This window comes from Leguminivora glycinivorella, chromosome 1, assembly GCF_023078275.1.
Source record: "Leguminivora glycinivorella isolate SPB_JAAS2020 chromosome 1, LegGlyc_1.1, whole genome shotgun sequence".
NCBI classification, from domain to species: Eukaryota; Metazoa; Arthropoda; class Insecta; order Lepidoptera; family Tortricidae; genus Leguminivora; species Leguminivora glycinivorella.
The window spans coordinates 26,539,840-26,566,866 of NC_062971.1; the positions used below are offsets into that span (position 1 = coordinate 26,539,840).

General features: G+C 43.3%; 1 protein-coding gene across 1 annotated transcript in view; it reads right to left on the bottom strand.

Moving 5' to 3' along the window:
• The window catches only part of LOC125225016, a 99,199-nt gene that overhangs the window by 19,180 nt on the left and 52,992 nt on the right, over positions 1 to 27,027 (bottom strand). Inside the window, exons 7-36 of the mRNA XM_048128517.1 lie at positions 22,417 to 22,599; positions 21,274 to 21,536; positions 17,334 to 17,497; positions 16,126 to 16,312; positions 15,203 to 15,360; positions 13,119 to 13,256; positions 11,560 to 11,793; positions 10,509 to 10,685; positions 9,347 to 9,735; positions 9,226 to 9,307; positions 9,105 to 9,194; positions 8,984 to 9,073; positions 8,863 to 8,952; positions 8,742 to 8,831; positions 8,621 to 8,710; positions 8,500 to 8,589; positions 8,379 to 8,468; positions 8,258 to 8,347; positions 8,137 to 8,226; positions 7,895 to 8,002; positions 7,304 to 7,418; positions 6,323 to 6,530; positions 3,694 to 3,906; positions 3,441 to 3,559; positions 3,175 to 3,306; positions 2,909 to 3,040; positions 2,643 to 2,774; positions 2,377 to 2,508; positions 2,115 to 2,242; positions 1,451 to 1,588 (exon numbers count right to left, since the gene is read on the bottom strand). Coding sequence (XP_047984474.1) covers positions 1,451 to 1,588; positions 2,115 to 2,242; positions 2,377 to 2,508; positions 2,643 to 2,774; positions 2,909 to 3,040; positions 3,175 to 3,306; positions 3,441 to 3,559; positions 3,694 to 3,906; positions 6,323 to 6,530; positions 7,304 to 7,418; positions 7,895 to 8,002; positions 8,137 to 8,226; positions 8,258 to 8,347; positions 8,379 to 8,468; positions 8,500 to 8,589; positions 8,621 to 8,710; positions 8,742 to 8,831; positions 8,863 to 8,952; positions 8,984 to 9,073; positions 9,105 to 9,194; positions 9,226 to 9,307; positions 9,347 to 9,735; positions 10,509 to 10,685; positions 11,560 to 11,793; positions 13,119 to 13,256; positions 15,203 to 15,360; positions 16,126 to 16,312; positions 17,334 to 17,497; positions 21,274 to 21,536; positions 22,417 to 22,599 — 4,342 coding nt within the window. The remainder of the gene's footprint in view (positions 1 to 1,450; positions 1,589 to 2,114; positions 2,243 to 2,376; positions 2,509 to 2,642; positions 2,775 to 2,908; positions 3,041 to 3,174; positions 3,307 to 3,440; positions 3,560 to 3,693; positions 3,907 to 6,322; positions 6,531 to 7,303; positions 7,419 to 7,894; positions 8,003 to 8,136; positions 8,227 to 8,257; positions 8,348 to 8,378; positions 8,469 to 8,499; positions 8,590 to 8,620; positions 8,711 to 8,741; positions 8,832 to 8,862; positions 8,953 to 8,983; positions 9,074 to 9,104; positions 9,195 to 9,225; positions 9,308 to 9,346; positions 9,736 to 10,508; positions 10,686 to 11,559; positions 11,794 to 13,118; positions 13,257 to 15,202; positions 15,361 to 16,125; positions 16,313 to 17,333; positions 17,498 to 21,273; positions 21,537 to 22,416; positions 22,600 to 27,027) is intronic.

The window sequence follows — 27,027 nt, forward strand, 5'->3', positions numbered from 1 at the left end:
CAATAGTATATTATATAACGGTAACGTTATGAAGGCTATAAAAGTTGAGTACCGCGGTTAGGCCACGAAGGCTTGCCGAGTGGCCTAAGTAAGGTACGAGACTTTTATAGCCTTCATAATGTTACAATTGTATACTATACTTTTTCTACGACAGCCACATACATACCTATTCGAGAATAATAAAATGGGTTAGTTACTTATTTCATGTAATGAATGGGAATATTTGTGTGGATCGTCGTAGCATTGAGTATTCTGTCCACAATGTTGATGGCGAGAACTTGTTGCACAATTCTTCAAAATATGCCAACAACGCCGTTTCAGAGAAAGTTGAAACATTTTATTGCAATTTCCATGTCAAAACAATCATAACATTTTTGGTACGCTTTATCTGACTTTTCATGTAACAAATTGTCAGTCACTTTGAGCGCCCATAGCCTTGATTTCTTCGGAAGTGCATTTTTCACCAGAATCACTCATAATTACTTATGTTTTTGCACAATAACGTCGAATTAAAACAAACTACACACCACCGAAATAGTTCAAATAGTTTCGTGATAAGTTTACAAATGTCAAACATACCATAGACAAGAGAAATAGAAAATAAGCCGGTTTTCAATTACGAAAAATGTGGTTGCGTTCAAGAATATTTAAATGTCGAATGTAAAATTATTGGATAAACTTATGATTTTTACCTTTGTTTTGCAATATCTAATATGTAAAACGCATTTAAGTTTATTTTTTTATCTGGATTTAAATTATGAACCTAAATATTATATTATTTATTAAAAGTTACTTATTACTGTAAATGAAAACATACCTGATAAATGGAAGTTGTGCTTTTAAAAAAAAATAACAGAACTCCTATATTCATATGATTACTGCTAGCAGTAATCCTATGAACCTATAGACAAATAGACTTTCTCATCGTTACTCAAATGAACTTAATTTGGATACCGCTGACAATAATCTAATTGACAGATTTAAGTGCTGGAGTAGAAAAACAATGTTTTCATCACGCTTGCAACAAAAACAACACAAAAAAGTTAATTATGGTACTTGAAATTTCATTTTCTATAACTACCGCTCCGCCCGCGTATTATTTTACATTCACTGTGCGAGTGTGGTGGAAATAGGATTATAAAGCGGCCTTCTTCAGGATGTAAAAGAACAGGGCCGGAGTTCGACATCAACTAAGAGAATAGAGGTTATTAGAAACATTTGGATCCCAGGGACAGTAAAATCGATTGTTATCTTTCAAATAATTTATACCTGGGATTTGCGTCAATTTTCTGAAGCACACCGGTACAGCTGGTCTATACAAAATTCCAATTATCAATGGGAGTGCAACCGCGTAAGTGTCGCGCGTACATTTAATAAATATGTCGCCTTTTCTTACTAACGCCTTGTCTTGCCTTGTCTGTATACCAGATTAAAATTATGAATAAGATACCTGCGAGTGAATCTCCCGCTTTATCCGAAGGATCTCGTCTTTGTCTCGGTTAGTTTTCTTGGCTAGCGCCTTGACTTCCTTGTTGCGGTCGTTAGCGAGTCGGCTGAGAACCTCTTTCTTTTCCGCGTCCAGCAAATCCTGGCAAAATGTATAAAAATATTTCTGATTCTGTATTTTTATGTATATGAGACATTAATAAAGATGGCTAGCTCACAGCTTAATCGTGACTCTACCTACGAAGCCCAAGATCCAGGGCATTTATTTATCACGAAAGTTCCTTGAACAAATATCTTCCAGAATTATAGACATGATCTATTGTTGTATATCAGAACTCACTTATCTATAGAAGTGCGAATATCAACGCTCAGTACTCGTAGCAAAATGTATAGAAATATTTCTGATTCTGTATTTTTTATGTATATGAGACACTCATAGCCTAATCATGACTCTACCTACGAAGCACAAGATCCAGGGTTCGAAACTGGCATAAGGGCATTTATGTATCACAAAAGTTCCTTGAACAAATATCTTTTACAATTATAGACATGATCTATGTATTATGTTGTTAATGTATCACAGAACTCACTTATCTATAAAAGTGCGAATATCAACGCTCAGTACTCGTAGCACAAACTTCGCCTCCGCGCTAACGGCGTGTACTCACGGTGAGCGCGCGCATCTGGCGCTGCTGGTCGAGCATGACGTGCTTGTCGAGCGCGGCGTAGATGGCGTGGTGGTAGCGCAGGCGCAGCTCGCGCTCCGCCGCCGCCGCCTCCGCGCTAACGGCGTGTACTCACGGTGAGCGCGCGCATCTGGCGCTGCTGGTCGAGCATGACGTGCTTGTCGAGCGCGGCGTAGATGGCGTGGTGGTAGCGCAGGCGCAGCTCGCGCTCCGCCGCCGCCGCCTCCGCGCTAACGGCGTGTACTCACGGTGAGCGCGCGCATCTGGCGCTGCTGGTCGAGCATGACGTGCTTGTCGAGCGCGGCGTAGATGGCGTGGTGGTAGCGCAGGCGCAGCTCGCGCTCCGCCGCCGCCGCCTCCGCGCTAACGGCGTGTACTCACGGTGAGCGCGCGCATCTGGCGCTGCTGGTCGAGCATGACGTGCTTGTCGAGCGCGGCGTAGATGGCGTGGTGGTAGCGCAGGCGCAGCTCGCGCTCCGCCGCCGCCGCCTCCGCGCTAACGGCGTGTACTCACGGTGAGCGCGCGCATCTGGCGCTGCTGGTCGAGCATGACGTGCTTGTCGAGCGCGGCGTAGATGGCGTGGTGGTAGCGCAGGCGCAGCTCGCGCTCCGCCGCCGCCGCCTCCGCGCTAACGGCGTGTACTCACGGTGAGCGCGCGCATCTGGCGCTGCTGGTCGAGCATGACGTGCTTGTCGAGCGCGGCGTAGATGGCGTGGTGGTAGCGCAGGCGCAGCTCGCGCTCCGCCGCCGCCGCCTCCGCGCTAACGGCGTGTACTCACGGTGAGCGCGCGCATCTGGCGCTGCTGGTCGAGCATGACGTGCTTGTCGAGCGCGGCGTAGATGGCGTGGTGGTAGCGCAGGCGCAGCTCGCGCTCCGCCGCCGCCGCCTCCGCGCTAACGGCGTGTACTCACGGTGAGCGCGCGCATCTGGCGCTGCTGGTCGAGCATGACGTGCTTGTCGAGCGCGGCGTAGATGGCGTGGTGGTAGCGCAGGCGCAGCTCGCGCTCCGCCGCCGCCGCCTCCGCGCTAACGGCGTGTACTCACGGTGAGCGCGCGCATCTGGCGCTGCTGGTCGAGCATGACGTGCTTGTCGAGCGCGGCGTAGATGGCGTGGTGGTAGCGCAGGCGCAGCTCGCGCTCCGCCGCCGCCGCCTCCGCGCTAACGGCGTGTACTCACGGTGAGCGCGCGCATCTGGCGCTGCTGGTCGAGCATGACGTGCTTGTCGAGCGCGGCGTAGATGGCGTGGTGGTAGCGCAGGCGCAGCTCGCGCTCCGCCGCCGCCGCCTCCGCGCTAACGGCGTGTACTCACGGTGAGCGCGCGCATCTGGCGCTGCTGGTCGAGCATGACGTGCTTGTCGAGCGCGGCGTAGATGGCGTGGTGGTAGCGCAGGCGCAGCTCGCGCTCCGCCGCCGCCGCCTCCGCGCTAACGGCGTGTACTCACGGTGAGCGCGCGCATCTGGCGCTGCTGGTCGAGCATGACGTGCTTGTCGAGCGCGGCGTAGATGGCGTGGTGGTAGCGCAGGCGCAGCTCGCGCTCCGCCGCCGCCGCCTCCGCGCTAACGGCGTGTACTCACGGTGAGCGCGCGCATCTGGCGCTGCTGGTCGAGCATGACGTGCTTGTCGAGCGCGGCGTAGATGGCGTGGTGGTAGCGCAGGCGCAGCTCGCGCTCCGCCGCCGCCGCCTCCGCGCTGCCCGGCGCGCCCGCGCCCGCGCCCGCGCCCGCGCCCGCGCCTGCGCCCTCGTCGCTGGAGCTGGCCTCGCCGATGCTGCTGACCACAGATGCCATATATACCATAGATCGAGCAAACGTATCTACTTAGCGTGTCAAATAAACTCAGTAAAGTCCACTGAGTTGTCCGTCTTTAATCGCAGCTTGCAGCTTTCGGGCGTCAATTTTTGTAAGTTAAAGCAAACAAAAACATTGAAAATGTCTCGTTACGTTTATTTAATTGCACGACGACACAAAAATTATTATTTATTATTTATTATTATTCAAATAAGTTACACAGCATAACAGTAAAACCAAAGCACTGTGAAACTAAAAAATAAAAACAATAGGTATAAATATAGCACATAAAACAGTAAAAATCAGACAAAAAAAAAACAATATTCTATTTAGGCGACGACATAACAGCGTGGCTCCGTTGCGTCGTCTGACACGGCGTAGGGTAATTATGAACACTCAAGGGCCTGAGACGTATTTAAAATTACAGGCAAGTAACAACTTCAATAGGTACAAAATCTGACACGCTCGGCCGCTATACAAATAGATGAACTTGTTTCTTCTATCTAAATCTAAGGTCAGTGTGGAGAAGACCGTCTACCCGGAAAGACCGTCTATTGACTATAACTTTTGTGTTTATATATCTACGCCTCTCACACCTCCGAAGGTATACCAGTTTTTCATCCTCAAGCCATTGGTCTTCAATACATATCCCTAGGACGAACACTAGTTAACAATAATCTTGATTTGTGTTTCGAACTCGAACACCGAGTTCAACATGGTTCCGCAAAAAATTAAAATAAAATAGAAGCAGTCGGAATATTTGTATATTGTATATGTAACGTAGTCATTTAATAACCCTTCTTTCTGACTAGTACTATTAATCTACTCAAAACGCGCTCAATTTCTAGTTGTATGTTCTGAAATATGTAACTTAGAAATTGTGCCTACTCAGAAAGTCCGGCATAAAAGAGAAAGGCAAGACCGGCATATGATAAACAAGGAGTTGCCAACCTTTTTTAGGCTTTATTGGAAATAAGTCGAGTGTAAACGATATCAATATATAAGTACGTTTTTTGCTTATGGTAGTTGTACCGTTTTTGATTTTAACTTCGAAATACAGTTTTAGTAATGATTCGCATGCTGTTACTAAAATCATTCGAAAGTATTAAGTAAAAATAAAATATATGTGACATCTATTACGACTTTTGCGTCGAAGTGACAGTCAGCAATGTCAGATTCCAGATTGTTTATTATATGAGCCTGTAATATCATGACTAAATTGGACCTGAAAAGAAAAGGTTATGAACCCCATCTACGGGACATATGCCGGTCTTGCCTTATAAATGGAAAAATGCTTATATGTTTAAAATTTCAACGTTATTTTATTAATTATCTAGCACATTCTGCCCTGTTATTACGTAAAATAACAATGATCATGGTTTTGGAACCTAGTCTCATATGAAATTACGGGACAACAAGCACTAGACGGTCTTCCCGTACTCACCGCGGGGGGACGGTCAACCCGCCGAGCCTTAAAAAATGTGATTTTTATCACTTAAAATTACCATATTTCGCCAAAATATTATAAAAGCTTTGTAAAATATAATATTTGCTATCCCATAGGACCATGCGCATTACGCCAGACTACATTAATTATAGAGTTTTATCCACTCAAACTTTATTTCAAATAAACTATGCTGGTCTTGCCCGCACTGACCTTAGTCTTGTTCTGCTACGATATCACACATCAACATTTGAATTCCATAACGCATGCTATTATAACTTTCACTAATATAACTTATAGACGTTATAATATCTTACTGCCCGAAGGAGTCTACCGTACGCTTTATGTCGAGTGAAGTGCTATAGCCGACTGGTCTGGCTCAGTCGGTAGTGACCCTGCCTGCTGAGCCACGGTCCTGGGTTCGAATCCCGGTAAGGGCATTTATTTGTGTGATGAGCACAGATATTTGTTCCTGAGTCATGGATGTTGTCTATGTATATACTTATGCATTTATCTATTTAAGTATGTATATCGTCGCTTAGCACCCATAGTACAAGCTTTGCTTAGTTTGGGGCTAAGTGGATCTGTGTAAAGTGTCCCCAATATTTATTTATTTATAGCGACGCAAAAAGGGCAAAAATGGTACGATAAGATATAATATTACGAAATATACGAAAGATTCTTCTGATGTTGATGTAAATATATAAACTTATTGAATTTGCATTTAAGAGCTAACATTTTCCTCTCCAAACATTACAGGTTCCTTCTGGCGACGGGATATTATTCCGACATCTTGTTGCTGCATACCGAAAAACTGCTCCCTAGAAAACGTCACAAGAGCGAACTTTCTGTACATATATTGCCTTTCTTATTGTAGTGATTTGCCGTTATCTTAGCTATCAACCCTATATATGACTTTTTTCTTATTGGCAGTATATAAAATTCGTGTACTCACATATTCTTGGACGAAAGCTTTTTGACTAGCTTGGTGCTAACGTACGCCGACAGCGGACGCTTCTCCTTGTCGTACTTGCGTCGAAGCGCGTCGAGTTTGCGCGCCAGCTCTGAGCGCTTTTCCTTCACCACCTTCAGCGACAGCAGCGCGTCCAGCGTTTCCGATACGGGTTCCTCTGCGCCGCCGTTAGATTTGCACTCTGGTGGTTCTAAACATGATAATGGTTCAATCAGATCATACGGAAATTAATGGTTATTGTAAAGACAAAAGGGAAAGAAGACACCATAGCGAAACGTCGCAATCGGTTGCAAGCTTCCCTTGTCAGATGTGTGGCAAAATGTGTCGCTCTCGCATAGGTCTCTTTAGTCATCAAAAGCGATGTCTCTCGGACATTGCACCATAAATCGTCTGAAATAGACGATAAGGCCATTGATTGATTTATAACGTTTGCAAATTATGATCTACGTATACCTTATTATGAGCCGATATGATATTTTGTGATAGCGGTAGCAGCGAAGCGCTGGTAGCCTAGCGGTAAGTGCATGCGACTTTCGTTCCGGGGGTCGCGGGTTCGTACCCAGGCCCGCACAATGAGTTTTTCGAAGTTATGTGCGAAATGTCATTTGATATTTGCCAGTCGCTTTTCGGTGAAGGAAAAACATCGTGAGGAAACCGGACTAATTCCAATAAGGTCTAGTTACCCTTCGGGTTGGAAGGTCAGATGGCAGTCGCTTTTGTGCAACTAGTGCCTACGCCAAATCTTGGGATTAATTGTCAAACCGGACCCCAGGCTCCCATGTCATGAGCCGTGGCAAATGCCGGGATAACGCAAGGATGATGGATGGATGATATTTTGCGATATTACATATCTATAATTTATAATGTTGTTTTTTTTGCCACAAATTCAGACGCTTCTGACTGCGCTATAAGAGCTTAATGTAACTGAAATATAGGTAGATACAAGAAGATTGTTAGACATACCTGTCACCGGTTCCACGGGCTCGACGACCGGCGGCGGCGCGCTGTTCTCGGCGGGCGGCTCGGGCGCGCACGGCGGCTTGTTGGGGCTGCCGTCCTGAGTCAGCTGCGATTTCACCTGACGAACAGTAGGTCACGTATTAGTATATAAACCCGTCATGATTAGGTTAAATAATCACATGTTTTACTAAAATTAGATTCTTGCAGTTGACATTAAACTTTATTAATTTACAGCTTAAGTGCCCCCAAAGGTTGATACGTTGTAGGCTTAGGGCTAGTACGCACTAAGCGGCTAGCCGCGTGCGGTTGCGGCAAGCCGCATAGTGCGTAGTGTTTGCGGATCCGGTTTCATACATTCCTACCCGGTGTGCGGCTGGCCGCGTAGTGCGTACTTAGCAGTGGCGGCTGGTGAAAATTTCTGCTAGGCAACACTGAGCAAAAGGAAGCCTACCTTTAAATTAGGTACTTTACTAGTAATCAATTTTAGGCAAGCCTGTGGGAATCGGCTTGTATGGATCATGCCACCGCCTGATTGGCGTCAACACGACGACACATGACGACGAGATATAAAACACGTATGTATAGTATAGTTACAGGAGGGTAGGTGCTGGGCCGGCGCGGCTCGTCGGTGCCGTCGGTGAGCACGGCCAGCTGGTGCTCGCGCTTGTCCAGCTCGCTCTGGTACTGATGGGGTGTACAACACTAGTATAGTTACAGGAGGGTAGGTGCTGGGCCGGCGCGGCTCGTCGGTGCCGTCGGTGAGCACGGCCAGCTGGTGCTCGCGCTTGTCCAGCTCGCTCTGGTACTGATGGGGTGTACAACACTAGTATAGTTACAGGAGGGTAGGTGCTGGGCCGGCGCGGCTCGTCGGTGCCGTCGGTGAGCACGGCCAGCTGGTGCTCGCGCTTGTCCAGCTCGCTCTGGTACTGATGGGGTGTACAACACTAGTATAGTTACAGGAGGGTAGGTGCTGGGCCGGCGCGGCTCGTCGGTGCCGTCGGTGAGCACGGCCAGCTGGTGCTCGCGCTTGTCCAGCTCGCTCTGGTACTGATGGGGTGTACAACACTAGTATAGTTACAGGAGGGTAGGTGCTGGGCCGGCGCGGCTCGTCGGTGCCGTCGGTGAGCACGGCCAGCTGGTGCTCGCGCTTGTCCAGCTCGCTCTGGTACTGATGGGGTGTACAACACTAGTATAGTTACAGGAGGGTAGGTGCTGGGCCGGCGCGGCTCGTCGGTGCCGTCGGTGAGCACGGCCAGCTGGTGCTCGCGCTTGTCCAGCTCGCTCTGGTACTGATGGGGTGTACAACACTAGTATAGTTACAGGAGGGTAGGTGCTGGGCCGGCGCGGCTCGTCGGTGCCGTCGGTGAGCACGGCCAGCTGGTGCTCGCGCTTGTCCAGCTCGCTCTGGTACTGATGGGGTGTACAACACTAGTATAGTTACAGGAGGGTAGGTGCTGGGCCGGCGCGGCTCGTCGGTGCCGTCGGTGAGCACGGCCAGCTGGTGCTCGCGCTTGTCCAGCTCGCTCTGGTACTGATGGGGTGTACAACACTAGTATAGTTACAGGAGGGTAGGTGCTGGGCCGGCGCGGCTCGTCGGTGCCGTCGGTGAGCACGGCCAGCTGGTGCTCGCGCTTGTCCAGCTCGCTCTGGTACTGATGGGGTGTACAACACTAGTATAGTTACAGGAGGGTAGGTGCTGGGCCGGCGCGGCTCGTCGGTGCCGTCGGTGAGCACGGCCAGCTGGTGCTCGCGCTTGTCCAGCTCGCTCTGGTACTGATGGGGTGTACAACACTAGTATAGTTACAGGAGGGTAGGTGCTGGGCCGGCGCGGCTCGTCGGTGCCGTCGGTGAGCACGGCCAGCTGGTGCTCGCGCTTGTCCAGCTCGCTCTGGTACTGATGGGGTGTACAACACTAGTATAGTTACAGGAGGGTAGGTGCTGGGCCGGCGCGGCTCGTCGGTGCCGTCGGTGAGCACGGCCAGCTGGTGCTCGCGCTTGTCCAGCTCGCTCTGGTACTGATGGGGTGTACAACACTAGTATAGTTACAGGAGGGTAGGTGCTGGGCCGGCGCGGCTCGTCGGTGCCGTCGGTGAGCACGGCCAGCTGGTGCTCGCGCTTGTCCAGCTCGCTCTGGTACTGATGGGGTGTACAACACTAGTATAGTTACAGGAGGGTAGGTGCTGGGCCGGCGCGGCTCGTCGGTGCCGTCGGTGAGCACGGCCAGCTGGTGCTCGCGCTTGTCCAGCTCGCTCTGGTACTGATGGGGTGTACAACACTAGTATAGTTACAGGAGGGTAGGTGCTGGGCCGGCGCGGCTCGTCGGTGCCGTCGGTGAGCACGGCCAACTGGTGCTCGCGCTTGTCCAGCTCGCTCTGGTACTTGATCGGGTTGGCCAGCGCCTCCGCCAGCTCCGACAGCTTGTCCGGCACGTAGTCCTGCAAGTGTAGACGAAATGTTAAAAATTAAAAAGTCAAACTTTGTCACAATTTGACCTAACGAGCTGTGAGTGTCATTATCATCGATTCGTATACTATTATATAGTAAGTAGACGTTTATGTCGCTAAATTGATTCAGTTTAACGTTTAACGTTTGACGACCGGTCTGGCTCAGTCGGTAGTGACCCTGCCTGCTGAGCCGCGGTCCTGGGTTCGAATCCCCGTAAGGGCATTTATTTGTGTGATGAGCACAGATATTTGTTCCTGAGTCATGGATGTTTTCTATGTATATAAGTATGTATTTATCTATTTAACACTTTCGAAACCGGGCTCTACGCGGCGCTACGACATTTTCGCTACATACGGGGAAACCCATGTAATCGGCTACGCTTCTACGAGCGGTGTGCCCGACAGTCGGGTTCTTGGTAGCGAAAGTGTTAAGTATGTATATCGTCGCTCAGCACCCATAGTACAAGCTTTGCTTAGTTTGGGGCTAAGTTGATCTGTGTAAGTCCCCCAATATTTATTTATTTTTTATTTAGTTTAAATGCGGCGCACTCGACACATTCAATGCGTCCTACGGCCTTGTAATACAGCAGTCGGGGTATATGTATATTCGCTCTGTTTGTGGATGACTGCGACGCATTCCGAGGGGGTGAAGGTCGTATTGCTTATTTGACTGTCGGCGGCTGCCGACTTAATTGCCGCCCGTCGTGTTCCTCTCGCCGCTAACTTCACACATAGCCAGTAAGGAGAAAAGACAAGACAGTAACCTTGACGACGACCAGCAGGAAAAGGCTGGCGGGCAGCGGCAGGCCGAGCTCGGTGCGCAGGTTGACGTGGCGGTAGCCGGGACACAGCCCCACCACGGGCAGCACGCGGTGGCCCAGCAGCCGCCCGCTCTCCTCGTGCGCCGCGATACGGATCATTGCTAGCTCCGGCAACACCACCTGCAATACCATCGGTTTATCGTTATTCAACCCGTCTGTATTCAAAAACATTCTATTTCACTACCCGTGTGACTGGACCAGCAAAGCGCCGGGAAAACTTGTCAACAGGTCGCTTGCCGCTGCGCTTGTTAGTGAGCAGCTGTACAATGACTACAGTGTGCGTAGCCGAATGCACAAACGCTCACGATAATATCTCTTTCGTAGCTATCTATCTCTATTGCTCTTGCGTATTGGCGCGACAGAGCCAGACTACCTTTCTGAGGTGTTTCGATTTCGTTTCGCGACGCAGTAATGCCATTCGGCTACGGGGTCAGATAACTTTACCTTCTAGAAGACGAACGACTCCTCTGCGTAGACAGGGTTGATGCCGATGTTGAGCGCGACCCTGGTGCGGAACTTCTTGCGCACGGTGTCGGCGGGTAGACCGAATATGTCTACTTCCACGTAGGTACCCGCAGCGCTTGTCAGTCAACAGCTGTATTGAAAAATTACTACAGATATCTGTACCTTCTTGAAGACGGAACGGCTCCTCTCCGTAGACGGGATTAATGCCGTTGTTGGGCGCAACCCTGGTGCGGAACTTCTTGCGCTCGGTGTCGGCAGGTAGACCGAATATGTCTACTTCCACGTAGGTACCCGCAGCGCTTGTCAGTCAACAGCTGTATTGAAAAATTACTACAGATATCTGTACCTTCTTGAAGACGAACGGCTCCTCTCCGTAGACGGGATTAATGCCGTTGTTGGGCGCGACCCTGGTGGGGAACTTCTTGCGCTCGGTGTCGGCGGGTAGACCGAATATGTCCACTTTCACGTAGGTACCCGCAGCGCTTGTCAGTCAATAGCTGTATTGAAAAATTACTACAGATATCTGTACCTTCTTGAAGACGAACGGCTCCTCTCCATAGACGGGATTGATGCCGTTGTTGGGCGCGACCCTGGTGCGGAACTTCTTGCGCACGGTGTCGGCGGGCAGACCGAACATGTCCACCTCCACGTAGGTGCCGCAACGCTTGTCGGTGAGCAGCTGGCCCGACAGCACGGTGACGGCCAGCGAGCCCGCGATGATGCCGTCCACGGTGCTCTCCGCGAATGGGTCCAGGCGACGGTCCTGAAACAAAACACGGTTACTTTACTACGGGACAAAGACTGCTGCTACAGTTGGTTTGTTATCCTATAATATGGATAATGAACCACATATATTACTATGAATTTTATCGAAAATTCAACTACCATACTTTTGTCTTTTCTGGCCTACTTATAAACCTACAAAGTTTCATAACACCAAAACCAAACACGAGTGCATTGGATCAATCAGTATCAATATCTGTCCGTCAACCCGCCGTAAAAAAAGCAATAACACAAGCGATAGCTATAGCTATCAAGCATAGATGTCGAAGAAATTTTCCACAATTACTGAGAATCATCAACAATATTCGATAAAAATCTTCTACGTAACTTGTAATTTCATCGGGACAAATATTCATTAGCATTTTCCAGTAACATTTTGATTTGCGACTGCACCTGACAAAACAGTGAACTTAATGAGTTTGCTGGTTATTAAACTACGAGCCATATTTATTGGCTCATTGCCTTGTTTACACAACGAGTGCGAGTTACGGCGAATAATATATCACCTCAATGTTGTTTTTAATAAATCTGTTTACATATTTCCCGTTTCATTTTTCTGACATTAAAGTAAGAAAGACAGATCTATATAGCACGTATTTAGTTTATAACGGTTATTTTTATATGTTGATGAGTTTACGCTAAAAATAAATATGGCATTCCACACACAAGTGTCCTTATCCTACAAGTTCGATAAGGAAATTTGTGTAGGAATTTTAAAATGAACACAATAAGGATATAGACTCCAACTATAAAGACCCCACTTTCAGCAAACCAAGGTTATATTAGCATTTGCCCTTGTTCCATTAACTTTTGGTCAGCGTAATGTTTATTTTACTTTTTATCGTCCCTTACCTTTGGCCGCATGAACTGCGGCTTGAGCAAGTAGCCGCAGCGGCGGTTGTACTCGAAGGTTCCGAGGTCCAGCTGCATCGCCAGGTCCAGCGTCTGGTAGTTCAGCGTAACCAGCTGGCAGCCCGCGTTGAGAACACCTGGGGAGTATTACCTTTCGTCGCATGAACTCCGGCTTGAGCACGTAGCCGCAGCGGCGGTTGTACTCGAAGGTGCCGAGGTTCAGCTGCATCGCCAGGTCCAGCGTCTGGTAGTTCAGCGCCACCAGCTGGCAGCCCGCGTTTAGAACACCTGGGGAGTATTACCTTTCGTCGCATGAACTCCGGCTTGAGCACGTAGCCGCAGCGGCGGTTGTACTCGAAGGTTCCGAGGTTCAGCTGCATCGCCAGGTCCAGCGTCTGGTAGTCCAGCGTAACCAGCTGGCAGCCCACGTTCAGAACACCTGGGGAGTATTACCTTTCGTCGCATGAACTCCGGCTTGAGCACGTAGCCGCAGCGGCGGTTGTACTCGAAGGTTCCGAGGTTCAGCTGCATCGCCAGGTCCAGCGTCTGGTAGTTCAGCGCCACCAGCTGGCAGCCCGCGTTCCAGAACACCTGGGGAGTAACACATATGTATGAGATCGGCATCATGCAAGCTCGCAATGGTAAATTCTTAGGTGGACATGAACGCAGGAACGGAAGACCTAGTTGGGTCGCGCAATAATCGCGTTTCACTTAGATGTTTTTTCAGAAAACAGAATGTACACTCGCGGTCAAAGAAACCGGGTCAGTACGAAAATCTGTAATATCTCCTAAAATAATCAAGCTAGGGACATGAATTAAACTGCATGTTGTAGATAATTTAATACTGAATTAAATAACATCAAATGGTGGAATCGTAATTCTTTTGTTTAATTAAATTACGTGCATAAATTACCAGTAGGTACTTCACATTCACATACAACACAAAAACTAAAAACTAATACTTCGTATTGCCTTCTCAGGCTCTTTTTACAGCTTCTAGAAGATTCGGCATGCTGTTTACTAAGTTCTTTATGCGTTTTTGCGAGATATTATCCAATTCTTCCACTAACGCCTGTTTCAGGTCTATAAGTGTAACTGGGCACGGTTTCAGCTCTTACATGCCTCCGAACCTCGTCCCATACATGCTCAATCGGATTTCAAGTCCAGGCTCCTCGAGGGCCAGCTCATAAAGCTGATGACCAACCTCCAAAAAATAATCTCTGACAATTTGTGCTGTGTGTGGCCCAGCGTTGTCATGCATAAACATAGAATTTTCACCCATATTAACTAAGTTTAGGTAGACATGCTCATTAAGATTCTCTTTTACATATCTTGCACTCTTTAATGAACTATTTTCAATTAAAATTAACTCCGTGCGACTCTCTGAAGAGATTCCAGCCCAAACCATAACTGACCACCGCCGAACGCCACTTTTTTCTCAAAACATGCTGGAATAAAACGTCCACCAGGCCGTCTGTAAACTTTTCGCCGCCTGTCATTTGCATAGAGCATAAATCTGGATACATCAGAAAACAAAATTCTTGCCCATTCTTCATTACCCCAGTATCTGTGATCGCGGGCATAAAGTCGTCTTGCTGTTCGATGTATTCTGTCAAGTTTTGGGGCATTGGCCGGTCTATGTGAGGTCAAATTTGCTTCTTTGTGCTGCTGCCTGACAGTCCACTCGCTGATGCCATCCTTTTGGGTCTCTAAACGGTGATTTTTCACTTCAACTGCTGTGAGGTGCCGATTTCGGAGCCTGGTTTTAACAATAAATTGATCTTCTCTAGCTGTAGTACATTTTGTTTTGCTGGTTTCTGGTCTTCTAAAGTTCTGCCCAGTTTGTAGGTAACGTTGGAGGACTCGATCTACTGTAGAAAGTGACACACCTGTTCTTCTCGCTGTATATCTCTGACTTCTTCATTCTTCTAATATAGTGATGATACGAATACATTCATCTCATGTTCACGGCGTGATAGACATTCAAGAATGACCACAAAATACAACAATGACAGCCTTTTATCATAATTCATTCACAGATTGAAAACAATTACTTAAAAAGAAGCAGAATTAAAACGAACGCAATTCCAAATGAGTACCTAATTAACCTTTTGTTTCAATTAAACATTTTTCCAGTTAGTATGTAGAAAATTGAAGGTTGGATTTAGTAGGATATTAAATTCTCTTTAAAACAGAGTTAGTTTCATGCAGTTACGACCAACGGTTTGCAAGATATTGAGGTTTTCGTCACTGACCCGGTTTCTTTGACCGCGAGTGTACAATACTTTTAGAGAAAAATGAACGTGTTAGTACCACATACAAAAATTTAAGCAATTTGACGATACTTACGTATTATTGCGAAACATAGTAACATCTTCTATTAATATTAGGTATGTTTAACAAATAAAACGCATGTCAAGATACCAGTGTCTTACGAAACATATTTGAATAATAAATAACTTTATATGATAAAATTGATTAGGTATACATTAATATTTGTGTAATTTGATGAGTAAATAATAAGTAAATAATGTTACCTGTGGCATGAAATTGGACGAATCGAAGCGCGTCCCAGCGGGGTAGACTCGCGATAGCTGGTGTTTGTTATAGTTGACGAACTCGATCGGCCGCTCTTTGAGCAGAGCTGTCGCCTGCTTCTCGTCAAATGACGACATCTCGTAGAAACGACCTTTTTCTGTAAACAAATAACACCTATAAATATCGAAACTTAAATCGATGTTTACGTTATGAGCGTTTATAAATTTCCGTTGTCACGATGAAGTTAACCTTCTGCGAAGAATATGCATACAAATCATTCGTTACACGCACATAACATAAATTGAGCTGTTGAAAACAGAGCAACGGATTTCCTTTATACCGCTTATTGTACTGTACACTTGTAATCATCCAAGTAGGTATGCATTACAGCTCGCTGTACAATTTACACCCAACGGATATAGTAGGTGTTTTACTGGAATTTAAAATAGGTACGTGGTCGCGCGATCGTACGAGTAGGCGCTTATTCCTGTAATTCTTCTGCCTACGTATTTCTGGCAGGCAAGCATGGTCGAGTGATAAACGATATAACGTCAGGCCGTCCTTCTCGCACTATTTGTAAGTGCGATAGGGTCGCACCGATGTGATAAAGTTTATCCAACTAGTGTGCTACGCCCGCTGGTGTAAATCACACTTAAGGCACAGTATAAAAAGAGTACTATCGTACAGTAAAGCCACTCCCGCTCCCCGCTGAAAGCGCCGCCCACCCCCTCTCGGTTACCTCACAGTTACCGCCTGTCAAAAACGCTCATACAAGCATAGTACGCGTTCGCCTACACGAGCTTAGACTGTGTGCTAGGAACGGCCTCTTTCATATATTTGATCGCCAGTGTCCGAGGTGTGCTTTAGGGGCTCTCATTTGTTGGGTTTTTATGTATGCGGTGTACTAAGAAGGTGTCCTCACTCTCTGCGCTCTCGAAGGAGCTGAAGTGCACGGGCTGCACGTAGTTGACGAGCGCGGAGATCTCGGCGCCGGCGTGCGTCTCGCGCGGCTCCTCGCCGCCGCCCTCCGCGCCGCCCGCTTCCTCCTCGCCCGACGAACTTTCAGAGTCCGATGATGACGATGAGTCTTTTGAACTTTGTCGTACGAGCTGCAATCAACAATCTATCATTAACACTGATTTCTTGTATAGAAACTGAATATGCAGTCAAGTTTTTTTTATGAGGAAACAAGCTTCCGTTGACGCCAACATTTGCACTAAAGCTACAGGGAAAATTAAATAAAGTAGATTCCTAGCCATATATCTACGTAAAGGCAAATCCACGCGCTTCGTGCTTGCCATGAACGCCAAACACACGCTTCCTCACGCTTGGCGAACGCGCCACGTTGTCGAAGCCTTTATTTTGTGAAAAAAACCAACACCGACGCCGATCACAGACACATTAAATAAAATAGGTGTTGGACTAATTTTTAGTCCAACACCTATGTGCTCGCGTGTGTTCGTTATTTGTCGTTGTTTGCTAAGCGTGTAGAGGCGCCATAAGATAAAGTAAAGTATTCTTTATTGCACAACGAAGATAAAACATCCATTAAAAACAGATTTGAACTGTAGATAAAGGTAGCAATTGGTGGTCTTACGGATATGATATTGAGTTCTAAAGAAAATGTTAAATACCTAGGTTTAATTTTTGCTAAATATCTCTGCTAGGATACTTACGATGCGTTAAACTCTCGTGAGACATATTCAAATATACGGGTGTAGGTACTCTCGTCAATATATCGCTATTGGCGACATATTGAAGGGCTGATAGGTGAGGGGCGCGGGCAGTGCACGGAGTTTAGCCGCCACGAGCACTCATGCCTGATGATAGATCTACATAGGACTCGATACATGTCGCCAATCGCGCTATATTAACTTGAGTACTTGCATATATTTAAATACTTTGGACACTCCTCAAAAACACGAGAAAACTAAGTCTAAGACTCGATTGCACCCTCATATTGGACGTGCAACCAACCGCTCCGAGCAACAGACACATTATTGTCACGCAGCAGATATCTGGAACTTCCCATACAATAAAATTTTACGAACGCTTTAACGTTGACAGACGGTTTGATGCAACCGGCCCTAAGAGATAAAAGTCAAAAGGTACTGTTTAATAGGTACATACACTTCCGTGAGACACGTCTCCATTGCCCTGCACGGAGGGCTCGGGCCTCGCCTCGCTCTCCTCGGACGCCAGGGAGTCCTCCTTCTTGTGGTGGTGGTGGTGTTTTTTCTTGTTCTTAATTATTATCTTATGGCGAAGCAGCAATGGCGGCGGCAGCTCTCCTCCTACAATTGGGAATTTTACAAATAATTTATAACCGGCATCATCCAGATAGAAGGTTTCAAACTTGTAAAAATTAAAGCAATATACAGAACGTATGATAGATATAATATTTAAAAGTTACAAAACCATTAATTTACGTGACATTTCATGTCTCTTATCTAAAGATCAAATATGTTTCGTATACGAAAGCGTTTTTCTTGTAATTGCATAATTTCAAACTTATGCGACTTTATAATCAGTTCTGCAGGCGTATTTGATTGGTTTTCATGACCATTTAAAAATAAGTCTGTAGTACTAACTTAAATAGTTATCATTATCGTTTTCCCCTCACTAGCTCGGCAACACGCGTTTTATCCAAGTGGGTGAATCTAGTGATGAAGATGATTTACCACCTGTGGAACTACTGGAAGCAGTGATAAACGCATTTATGCATTGTACTTTCCTCGATATACTGAGGGGAAAAGTTTTCTGTTACACACAGGTGCAAATGTATTTTACTTCTCGAAACACTCGACAAGTTCAGGATTATATATAGGACCATCCATACTCGGCGTTAAAATACAACTTTGTATCCTTGTATAACAAATAACTATTACAAGTTATTAATCGAGCTTTATATATTACGAGTATGTACAACATCTAAAATTGCATCAAAAAATAAGAAACATTTTTATAAACTAGCACGATTGCGGCCTTTGTTCCATTTCGTAAAATTAAATTTAGCGATATTACAAGACTTCATTTCAAAACCGTCGCTTTAAAATAATAAACTTAGTCTTCCTCGACTCAGGTCCGCGTTTAATAAAGTCCTTGTTTATATAACAAACAATCCAAATTTCATGGAAAGTAAAAATGCCAGTTGGCGACGGACATTTTGAATTTTACAATGTTTTATTTAAATTGTCGAGTATTTAAAAATTTGCCTATGTTTTCAGTCAAATATTGCTGTTTGACTCTATTTCAGACTTCCAATGAAGCTGACAATTTTCATATATATGTAAATCTGATGATAATGCAATACGTTTTATGATGACATAAAGATGATCCGATAATGGAGACAGGAGCTGGCGTTACGAACTCTGTAATGATACAACGTAACTAATTCGAGACAGCAGGAGATTTTATTTTCATATGGAAAGTAAAGCACAGTCAGCACAAAAGCTAGCACCAAATATTATTGTTTGCCGCCCTTTTCAGCTAAATATTAAGTTTTGGATAATATTTGCTAATTTATTTGGTGAAACTTAATCTACAAATCAACATACCATATAATTTTAATATATTAAAGACCTCGTTAAAGCGTTAACCATTATTTATAAGTTCTAAATGATCATTACAAATAAGACACGGCGCAGTCATAAACCTTAATCCGGAAACCCACATTAAAACGAATTGATCTAATGCCGCTATAAAATCGAGTGTAAATTTATATCGTTAAGAGTTGTGCCTGAAAATACTGCTGGGTCAGTGGAGGGAAATCGATAACTAATTAGATTTCATCAGTTTTAATGTGGAAAAGTTGGTGTTATACTTACTTCTTAAGAATTAAAAGCTCTGATGATCTTAAGATGATTAAGATTTTCTCTTCTCGCTTTTGCCCGCGGCTTCGCTCGCGTTCGAAAGAGACAAAAAGTAGCCTATGTCACTCTCTATCCCTTCAACTATCTCCGCTTAAAAAAATCACTTCAATTTGTCGCTCCGTTTTGCCGACAAACAGACACACACAGCCACACACTTTCCCATTTATAATATTAGAATGGATACCTATACCCATTGGTGTATTATTTTATATTTAAATAATTTGATCCTTCCTACTCGTACATAGCGGCATATTAACACCAGGCAGGCAATCACGTTCGCGGGATAAACGATAAAACGTCAGGCCGTCCCTATCGCACTTACATTATAGTGCGAAAAGGACGGCCTGACGTTTTATCATTTATCGCATGACCATATCGGTTCTGGGGGTGGTTTTTAAGCATCTATGTAGCGATTATAGAGGCGTAATAATTATGTGTCGAGCTTATAGTATTATGGGTCTTCATTCAATACCAGTTAAATACACTTCCTACGGCATTAAGATACCTCTCAAATAAACAAAGTGGGTGGGTGGGTGAATCCCTTTTGAAGCCACAAACGGACAAAAAATATTTAAAATTCGCCTTACCGACTATTCATAAAATATGACCGAGAACGATAAGGTACCTACAACATGAAACCGCCAGAAAAGAAGCACTGCGGAAACAGGTAAATAAACGACGCCCCTCAGAGCTCCAGAAAAATAAAAACATAAAATCCCATTAGCGAGATTGATCCGCAGCGAGAATAAATCAGCGTAGAATCGAACTATTTCAATAGCGCGGTGCAACCGGCATCGGCACGGAAACTTCCTTCAAATGCAAATTCTTCTACTTCGAACTATATACCTCCGACATGCTTTTTTCATTAACTACATGATTTATTTACTGTGACTGTTTGTTATTTGAAAGACATCTCAACTGAAAATAAATAAATACTTTACTAGCTTTTGTCCGTGGCTTCGCTCGCGTTAGAAAGAGACAAAAAGTAGCCTATGTCACTTTTCATCCTTTCAACTGTTTTTTGCTTAGTTTGGGGCTAAGTTGATCTGTGTAAGGTGTCCCCAATATTTATTTATTTATTTATTTTATTATTTATTTATTTATAACTATCTCCACTTAAGAAATCACGTCAATTCGTCGCTCCGTTTTGCCGTCAAAGACGGACAAACAAACAGACACACACACTTTCCCATTTATAATATTAGTATGGATGAGCGGTCACTCTTTTTTTTATTTTAATAGACAGATACTCAGAGATATATGTACGAGTACAAACAGCATTGGAAGGCATCGGAAATAGAGGGAATTCATGTTTTTACACTTAACTTCACTTGTAGCTAACCCCGAATAATATCCTCATCGGTGTGGAGAATATAGATGGTGAAACGTCAAAAAGAAATATAATACGTTACCAACAAAGTAATAAATAACGACAAAATGACTGACTGATGAGCTATTTTTGCAATTGACTGCGCCGTCGTCTCAAATAAATTTGTGTCTAACTGTCATGAGGCGTTATGTGACAAAGATCAGGCGTAAAATGTTTAGCTACGTACACATCTATAATAAAAATAGGCTTTCAATCGCTATTATAATCGTTTTGAAAAGAAATTAGCCGTTCCATCTACGTGCAGATTATTGGTTTAAGATCAATGCATTTTGTAATTAGGTTATAATGACATTAACTAGCCAACCGCATTTCTAAATGACACCGTTTTTTATTACAATTATCCCGTAACGTAATACCTACGGTGGACAATCTGACTGCGATTAGATACCAAACAACAATCTTTCATTAAAAATTTAACGCACACTTTTAATGTATATTTTTGTTAGAAATCGTTACCTAAAGCGCGCGTGACATGTAATCGGAATCTAGTGTAGAATAGACGGGTCCGAGCGGTGTTTACACGACCGACCGGCCAGCGCAAACATCAGGTGTCTAGGCTTCAATTAGTTTAATCGAACTTTCCGCCCGTGCGATCACATCACTGCCCGTGTCACACTATATTTACAACTTTTCCCCTATATTTTCATTGGCGGTGTTATTCGACATTTATGATCGTCTAACTTTAGAAGTGCTGAACTAATTTCGCGGCTGTCAATCGGCTTGACGAAAGTAAACCAAGGCTACAATTCGCTGTCACCGTACATTAATATACATAGATGACGTCAACTTTGCTCAAACATTGAGTTACCTGGTTCGAGTTGATGCGAGTCCAAGGGGCGGTCCAGCAGTTTGTCGCCGAATATGTCCCGGCAGTAGTTGGCGATCTTAGCCTGCTGGCGCGGGTTGCAGTGGTTCTCGAAGCTGAGGATGACGGGGAAGTCGGAGGTCTTGAAGGCGCTCTCGGCGATCGCCTCCAGCACCTCCTTGGCGCTGATCTCGGGCACGAACGTGTAGCCGTGCACGATCACCGGCTCCTCCGTGCGCCCGTTCCAGAAATCTAATTCCACGCATCTGTGTAAAGTTAATAATACGAATTTGAAAAAGAATTACTTATTTTGTTATGTTCCACCGAATTAAGTTTTCTCTTTCATGAATGGAAATTTTGATTTTTGCTCGCTTGTTAATTTATGCGTCCCACGACCCGGCTCTAATTCAATATTAACACTGGACTATTGTCTTACAATTTTAATTCGTTTTTACGGTAAAAGAATCTCAAATCGCTGTCCTTCAAGCTGTGTAGGCGTTCTTCATAATATTTAATTCTACATAAGTTGTAGTACCAAATGAATCGAATCTAATAAGCTATTAAGGTCGATCAAAGGCGATTGTCCGGTAACACATTTATAATTATAACGTTATTAAAAATGCATTAAGGTTATTTGGAGAGTTTTCTAACATAAAATATTTTCTTGACCGTAGTACTACCTAGTACGTGGTCATGGCCATGTTTATTTACTGATGTCCAAATCTCACGTGGCTAAGTAAAGATAAATAGATAACATATTTGTTGTGATGAAATAACACATTGCTGTTCACCGAAACGTTTCCAGACAACTGTATGATGCAGATATGGTAGAAAGTTTGCGTTTATCATTCCTTACATATGACTAAACCTTGGATGTGGCCCACCTGCAGCCAACATATTCTGTGATTGTATGTCAATTGGATTTGCCAGAAATCCTTTGACCAGAGAGTTACACGTCAAGGAGTGTCGACACCGTCTCAGTTCAACCGTCAAGTAGGGTTAAGTTAGAGCTATCGTCCTTATTGGTGCCGTAAAGTCAAACAAGCTTTCCTGCAGCCCACGTTTACAGCACAATGGCGGCAGACGGAGGGGTCGTTTAGTAGACATAGCATAAGCGCTATTGTCCTGTAATGCAATGTGACGCACCTGCAGCCGGCGAGCAAGCTCTGGCGGTAGATCTCGACGCTGGACTTGCCGGTGATCTGGTGGCCGGTGAGGTACGTGTTGTGCGAGCTATTGATGAAGTAGTGCGCCATCGGCTGGTCCATGTCGTCGCTCAGGTCTAACTTGTTGGGCGCCACTATTGGGTTATCCTCTGACATTAAAAACCTGCAACATGGTACATTTTCTGGATTTTTTTAATTCACTGGGAAAAAATAACTGGGATAGGATAACCATAAACTGAGTTTGGGCTGAATGGGCTGATAGAAAAAAAGCAAACGTTTATGGCTTACCAACATGACTGCAGATGTAAAATATGCGTTAATGACGATTATTATTCGCATTAAAAGGAGAATACACCCCAGTCGCATGCACACATTACCTATGTGGCTATTTACGAATACATACAAAACAAACATCCACATTTGAGACTTAAAATAGCAACCCCTATTTGCACTGCACCTGGATTTTAAAACGCATTCATAAATTGTAATGCACCCGTTTAAAATTGTATTTCTCGTATTTAAATGCTATTAACGGGTGACCGATTTTAACCTACTGAACAATCAACAATCGTTATGTGTTGGTACTAGGTGCGCTTTTGAGTTTGCCGTTATATAAAGCGAAAATATACCTATGCAATTCCAAATATTTGAACTGAGCATTTTCTGCCGACGGCAACCGGCGACAGAGTGGGAAATGAAAATGCGATCCTTTTAAACTGGATTAATTTTAAAACATTTTTTAACAAAATTTGTTATCTTATCGGCATTTTCAATATTTAATACATTCCATATTCTTTAAAAACCTTAGATACCGATTCTTTAATATAAAGAAGAAGATTGAGATGATAATTCTTAGGTAGGTAGGTACTAAATAATATAATAGCATGTCACAATAGCCAACATCGCGCAACAAATAACGGTAGCTTAAAAATGAAAAAATATAACGTAAGCATTTATTGGTTCAATATTTCGCAAATATAAAAAGATCGATCGTTTTAAATATTCTTTTGAAAATAATTAAACTAATACACATACACACAGCTAGTTTATAAGACCTGCTTTCTTATTTTGCGTTATCTTACTAGTAAATAAGTAATATTGAAATATTGGAACCATACTTTAAATATTCCAAAGTATTATTGTCCCGGATCTGTAAGTTCACATTTTTGACACATTTGTTTTTAAGTATGTTGCAATGTGGCTTAGATCGTTTGCCAAATCTAACGATTAATTTCGAATTGGTTGAATCGAGTAGGCCCTATGTACAAGCAACTTACTGAAATGTCATTTGAATCGAAATGACAGACTCTGCCACAGCACTAGTTTAAAAATAAAAATGAATGATAAATGACATAATAAGTAAATCCTGCGTGATAAATTAATATCGTAAAATACTCACTAACGAAGATCCTCAAAAATGTAACATGTGTTAGATTATGTTTAAAGTAAGCGAAATATTGTTTTTAATAACCTACTTACGGAAAACCAATTTGCATACCGACAAAAAATGTCAACAACCACCGCGACGTATAAGATATTCGATTCTATAATGACAGGGTTAGACGATAAGGATAAGATTGCCGCAATACTGTGCGACTTGTCAAAGGCATTTGACGTCATTAGCCACGAATTACTCCTGAAAAAATTGAAAATGTATGGAATCACAGGCACTGCCCATAAACTGTATACCTCATTCCTGTCAGACCGCAAGCAAGTCGTGAAATTACTCAATGACGGCAAGTCAATCCAGTCTGATGTGGGATGCATAAATATTGGTATTCCTCAGGGTTCGTCCCTCGGAAATACCTTGTTTTTGTTATTTGTGAACGACCTACCATCGAATATTGGAGCTGGCTTGCCTGTATTGTTTGCGGATGACACGAATGTATTCTCATCAGATACAATAAGAGTCCTTATAATGCAGAAACGTGCAATACGTATACATGCTGGAGTAAGAGACAGGCACCCTTGCAGAGAGCTCTTTATTTCTCAACGTATAATGACGCACTACGCACAATATATGTTTGATATACTGTTATTTGTTAGGCAAAACATATCTCAATTTGCTCGCGTTGCCTGTCCGGGCAAACAGCTTCGAGCTACAGGCCGTCTGAGAACAGTCCCCCGTCGCATGGCACTTTCAAGAAAGAACCCGCGTGTCATCGGCCCTACTTACTACGAACACTTACCTGCCGATCTTAGGAATGAGCCATATGACGAAGCATTTAAGCTCAAATTGAGAAACCTTTTGTTAGATAACCCTCTGTACTCTGTAAATGAGTACATGGAATTGAATTTGTTATAGCATGCATTTGATTACACTGACTTCGGATTTTATTTCATTTCTTAATTTTATTGTGTTTTGTGTATTTCTATTTGTAAATGACGATCCTTATTGGGAGAAAATATTAATTTTATTATTTTCAATTTATAATGTAATTTTCGACGATCATGATGAGAAGATAAACATAACTTTGGCATGTAACAAAGGGCCTGGCCGGACTGCCATGGTAAAATCGCCCCTGGCTAAATATGAAATATTGATATGCAGGATTATTCGTATTATTACTACATGTACTACTACTGAATATTATGCCTCAAACTATTTCCGTTTATGAAAAAAATTAAAAAAAAGAAATTTTGTTTTTTATTTTTTTCTTTAAAACCGCGTATCCGATTAACTTGTTCTTTGGATATTTTATAGATATATTAGGGATACATCAATTAAAAAAAAATGAACTTCCTGACTTTTTGTTAAGCACATTTTTTTTAATTTATGTTTTAAATATTTTTTTTTTACCACATACGAGTTAGCGACACCTACTATATTTTCATATAATAATCGCGATTTTATACTCTATTACATATATTTTTATCAAAAATATTAGTTTGGATCAACAATGTCAAAATAAGTTATTTATGTATTATTACCCTTTAGTACTTAGTACGTTGCTCCTGGAAAGTGATGTATGAAAATTTTGGCATAATTAATGGAAGATTTTTTTTTAATTGGGATATGTACATTATAGGCCGAAGTTATTTTTCATCAACCCTCCCTACCCCTCCCCTCTGCGTCACCCCTTTACCCTCCCTTAAAGAGCCCAAAATGCGGTTTTTCTAAATTATTGACAAAACCGTTGAAGATACAGAAAAAACGTGTAGCAACAAAATAATCCTTAATAAATTTACTACAAATCTCTCATTAACACTTTAGTGCTAGCTCTTATAGTTTTCGCGTGATCCGTCACGAAAGTTGGTCCTTGCTGCAATTTTCTTTAAAGAATATTAAAGTGTTCTCCCAAAATGCTTACGAAATCGTCGAAATTTGTTTATACGACTAAAATATTGTAAACTCATGACTATAATTAAATTAAGGGGATAAATCACTACCATGGATGGGACTTGAACTCACGGCTTCTGGATAGAAACTCGAGGGCTCTACCAACTGAGCCACCAAAAGCTCATCTCTAGTTAGCGAATCTTTCAGCTTTCTACTATATGAATCAATGGTACCCCTAGCGTTATTTATCTATCATATCTATCAATCTAGAGGCCGTGAGTTCAAGTCCCGCCCATGGTAGTGATTTTTTCCCCTGAAATTAATTCTTGAGTTTATAATGTTTTAGTACTATCAAACCGATGATTTCGCAAGCATTTAAGGAGAAAACTTTTCATTCATTAAAGAAAATTGAAGAAAGGAGCAACTTTCATGACGGATTGCGCGAAAACTATAAGTGCTAGCACTAAAGTGTCTATGAGAGATTTGTAGTAAATTTATTAAGGATTACTTCGTTCCTACACGCTTTTTCTGTATCTTAATCGGTTTTGTCAGAAATCGAGAAAAATCGCATTTTCGGCTCTTTAAGGGGGGGTAGATGGGTGACACAGAGGGGGGAGGGGTGGGGAGGGTTGATGAAAAATAACTTCGGCCTATAATGTACATATCCCAATTAAAAAAAAATCTTCCATTAATTATGCCAAAATTTTCATACATCTCTTTCCAGGAGCAACGTACTAAGTACTAAAGGGTAATAATATATAAATAACTTATTTTGACATTGTTGATCCAAACTAATATTTTTGATAAAAATATATGTAATAGAGTATGAAATCGCGATTATTATATGAAAATATAGTAGGTGTCGCTAACTCGTATGTGGTAAAAAAAAAATTTTTAAAACATAAATTTAAAAAAAAATGTACTTAACAAAAAGTCAGGAAGTTTATTTTTTTTTAATTGATGTATCCCTAATATATCTATAAAATATCCAAAGAACAAGTTAATCGGATACGCGGTTTTAAAGAAAAAAATAAAAAACAAAATTTCTTTTTTTTAATTTTTTTCATAAACGGAAATAGTTTGAGGCATAATATTCAGTAGTAGTACATGTACTAACAATACGAATAATCCTGCATATCAATATTTCATATTTAGCCAGGGGCGATTTTACCATGGCAGTCCGGCCAGGCCCTTTATAGTGTAATTTTTATCATGAAATAAAGAAATCTAATCTAATCTAATCTAAGTACTTGATTTTTTAAATATTTTTTAAAAGTGGAAAATGTCTGCCTTGGGTGAGACTTGAACTCA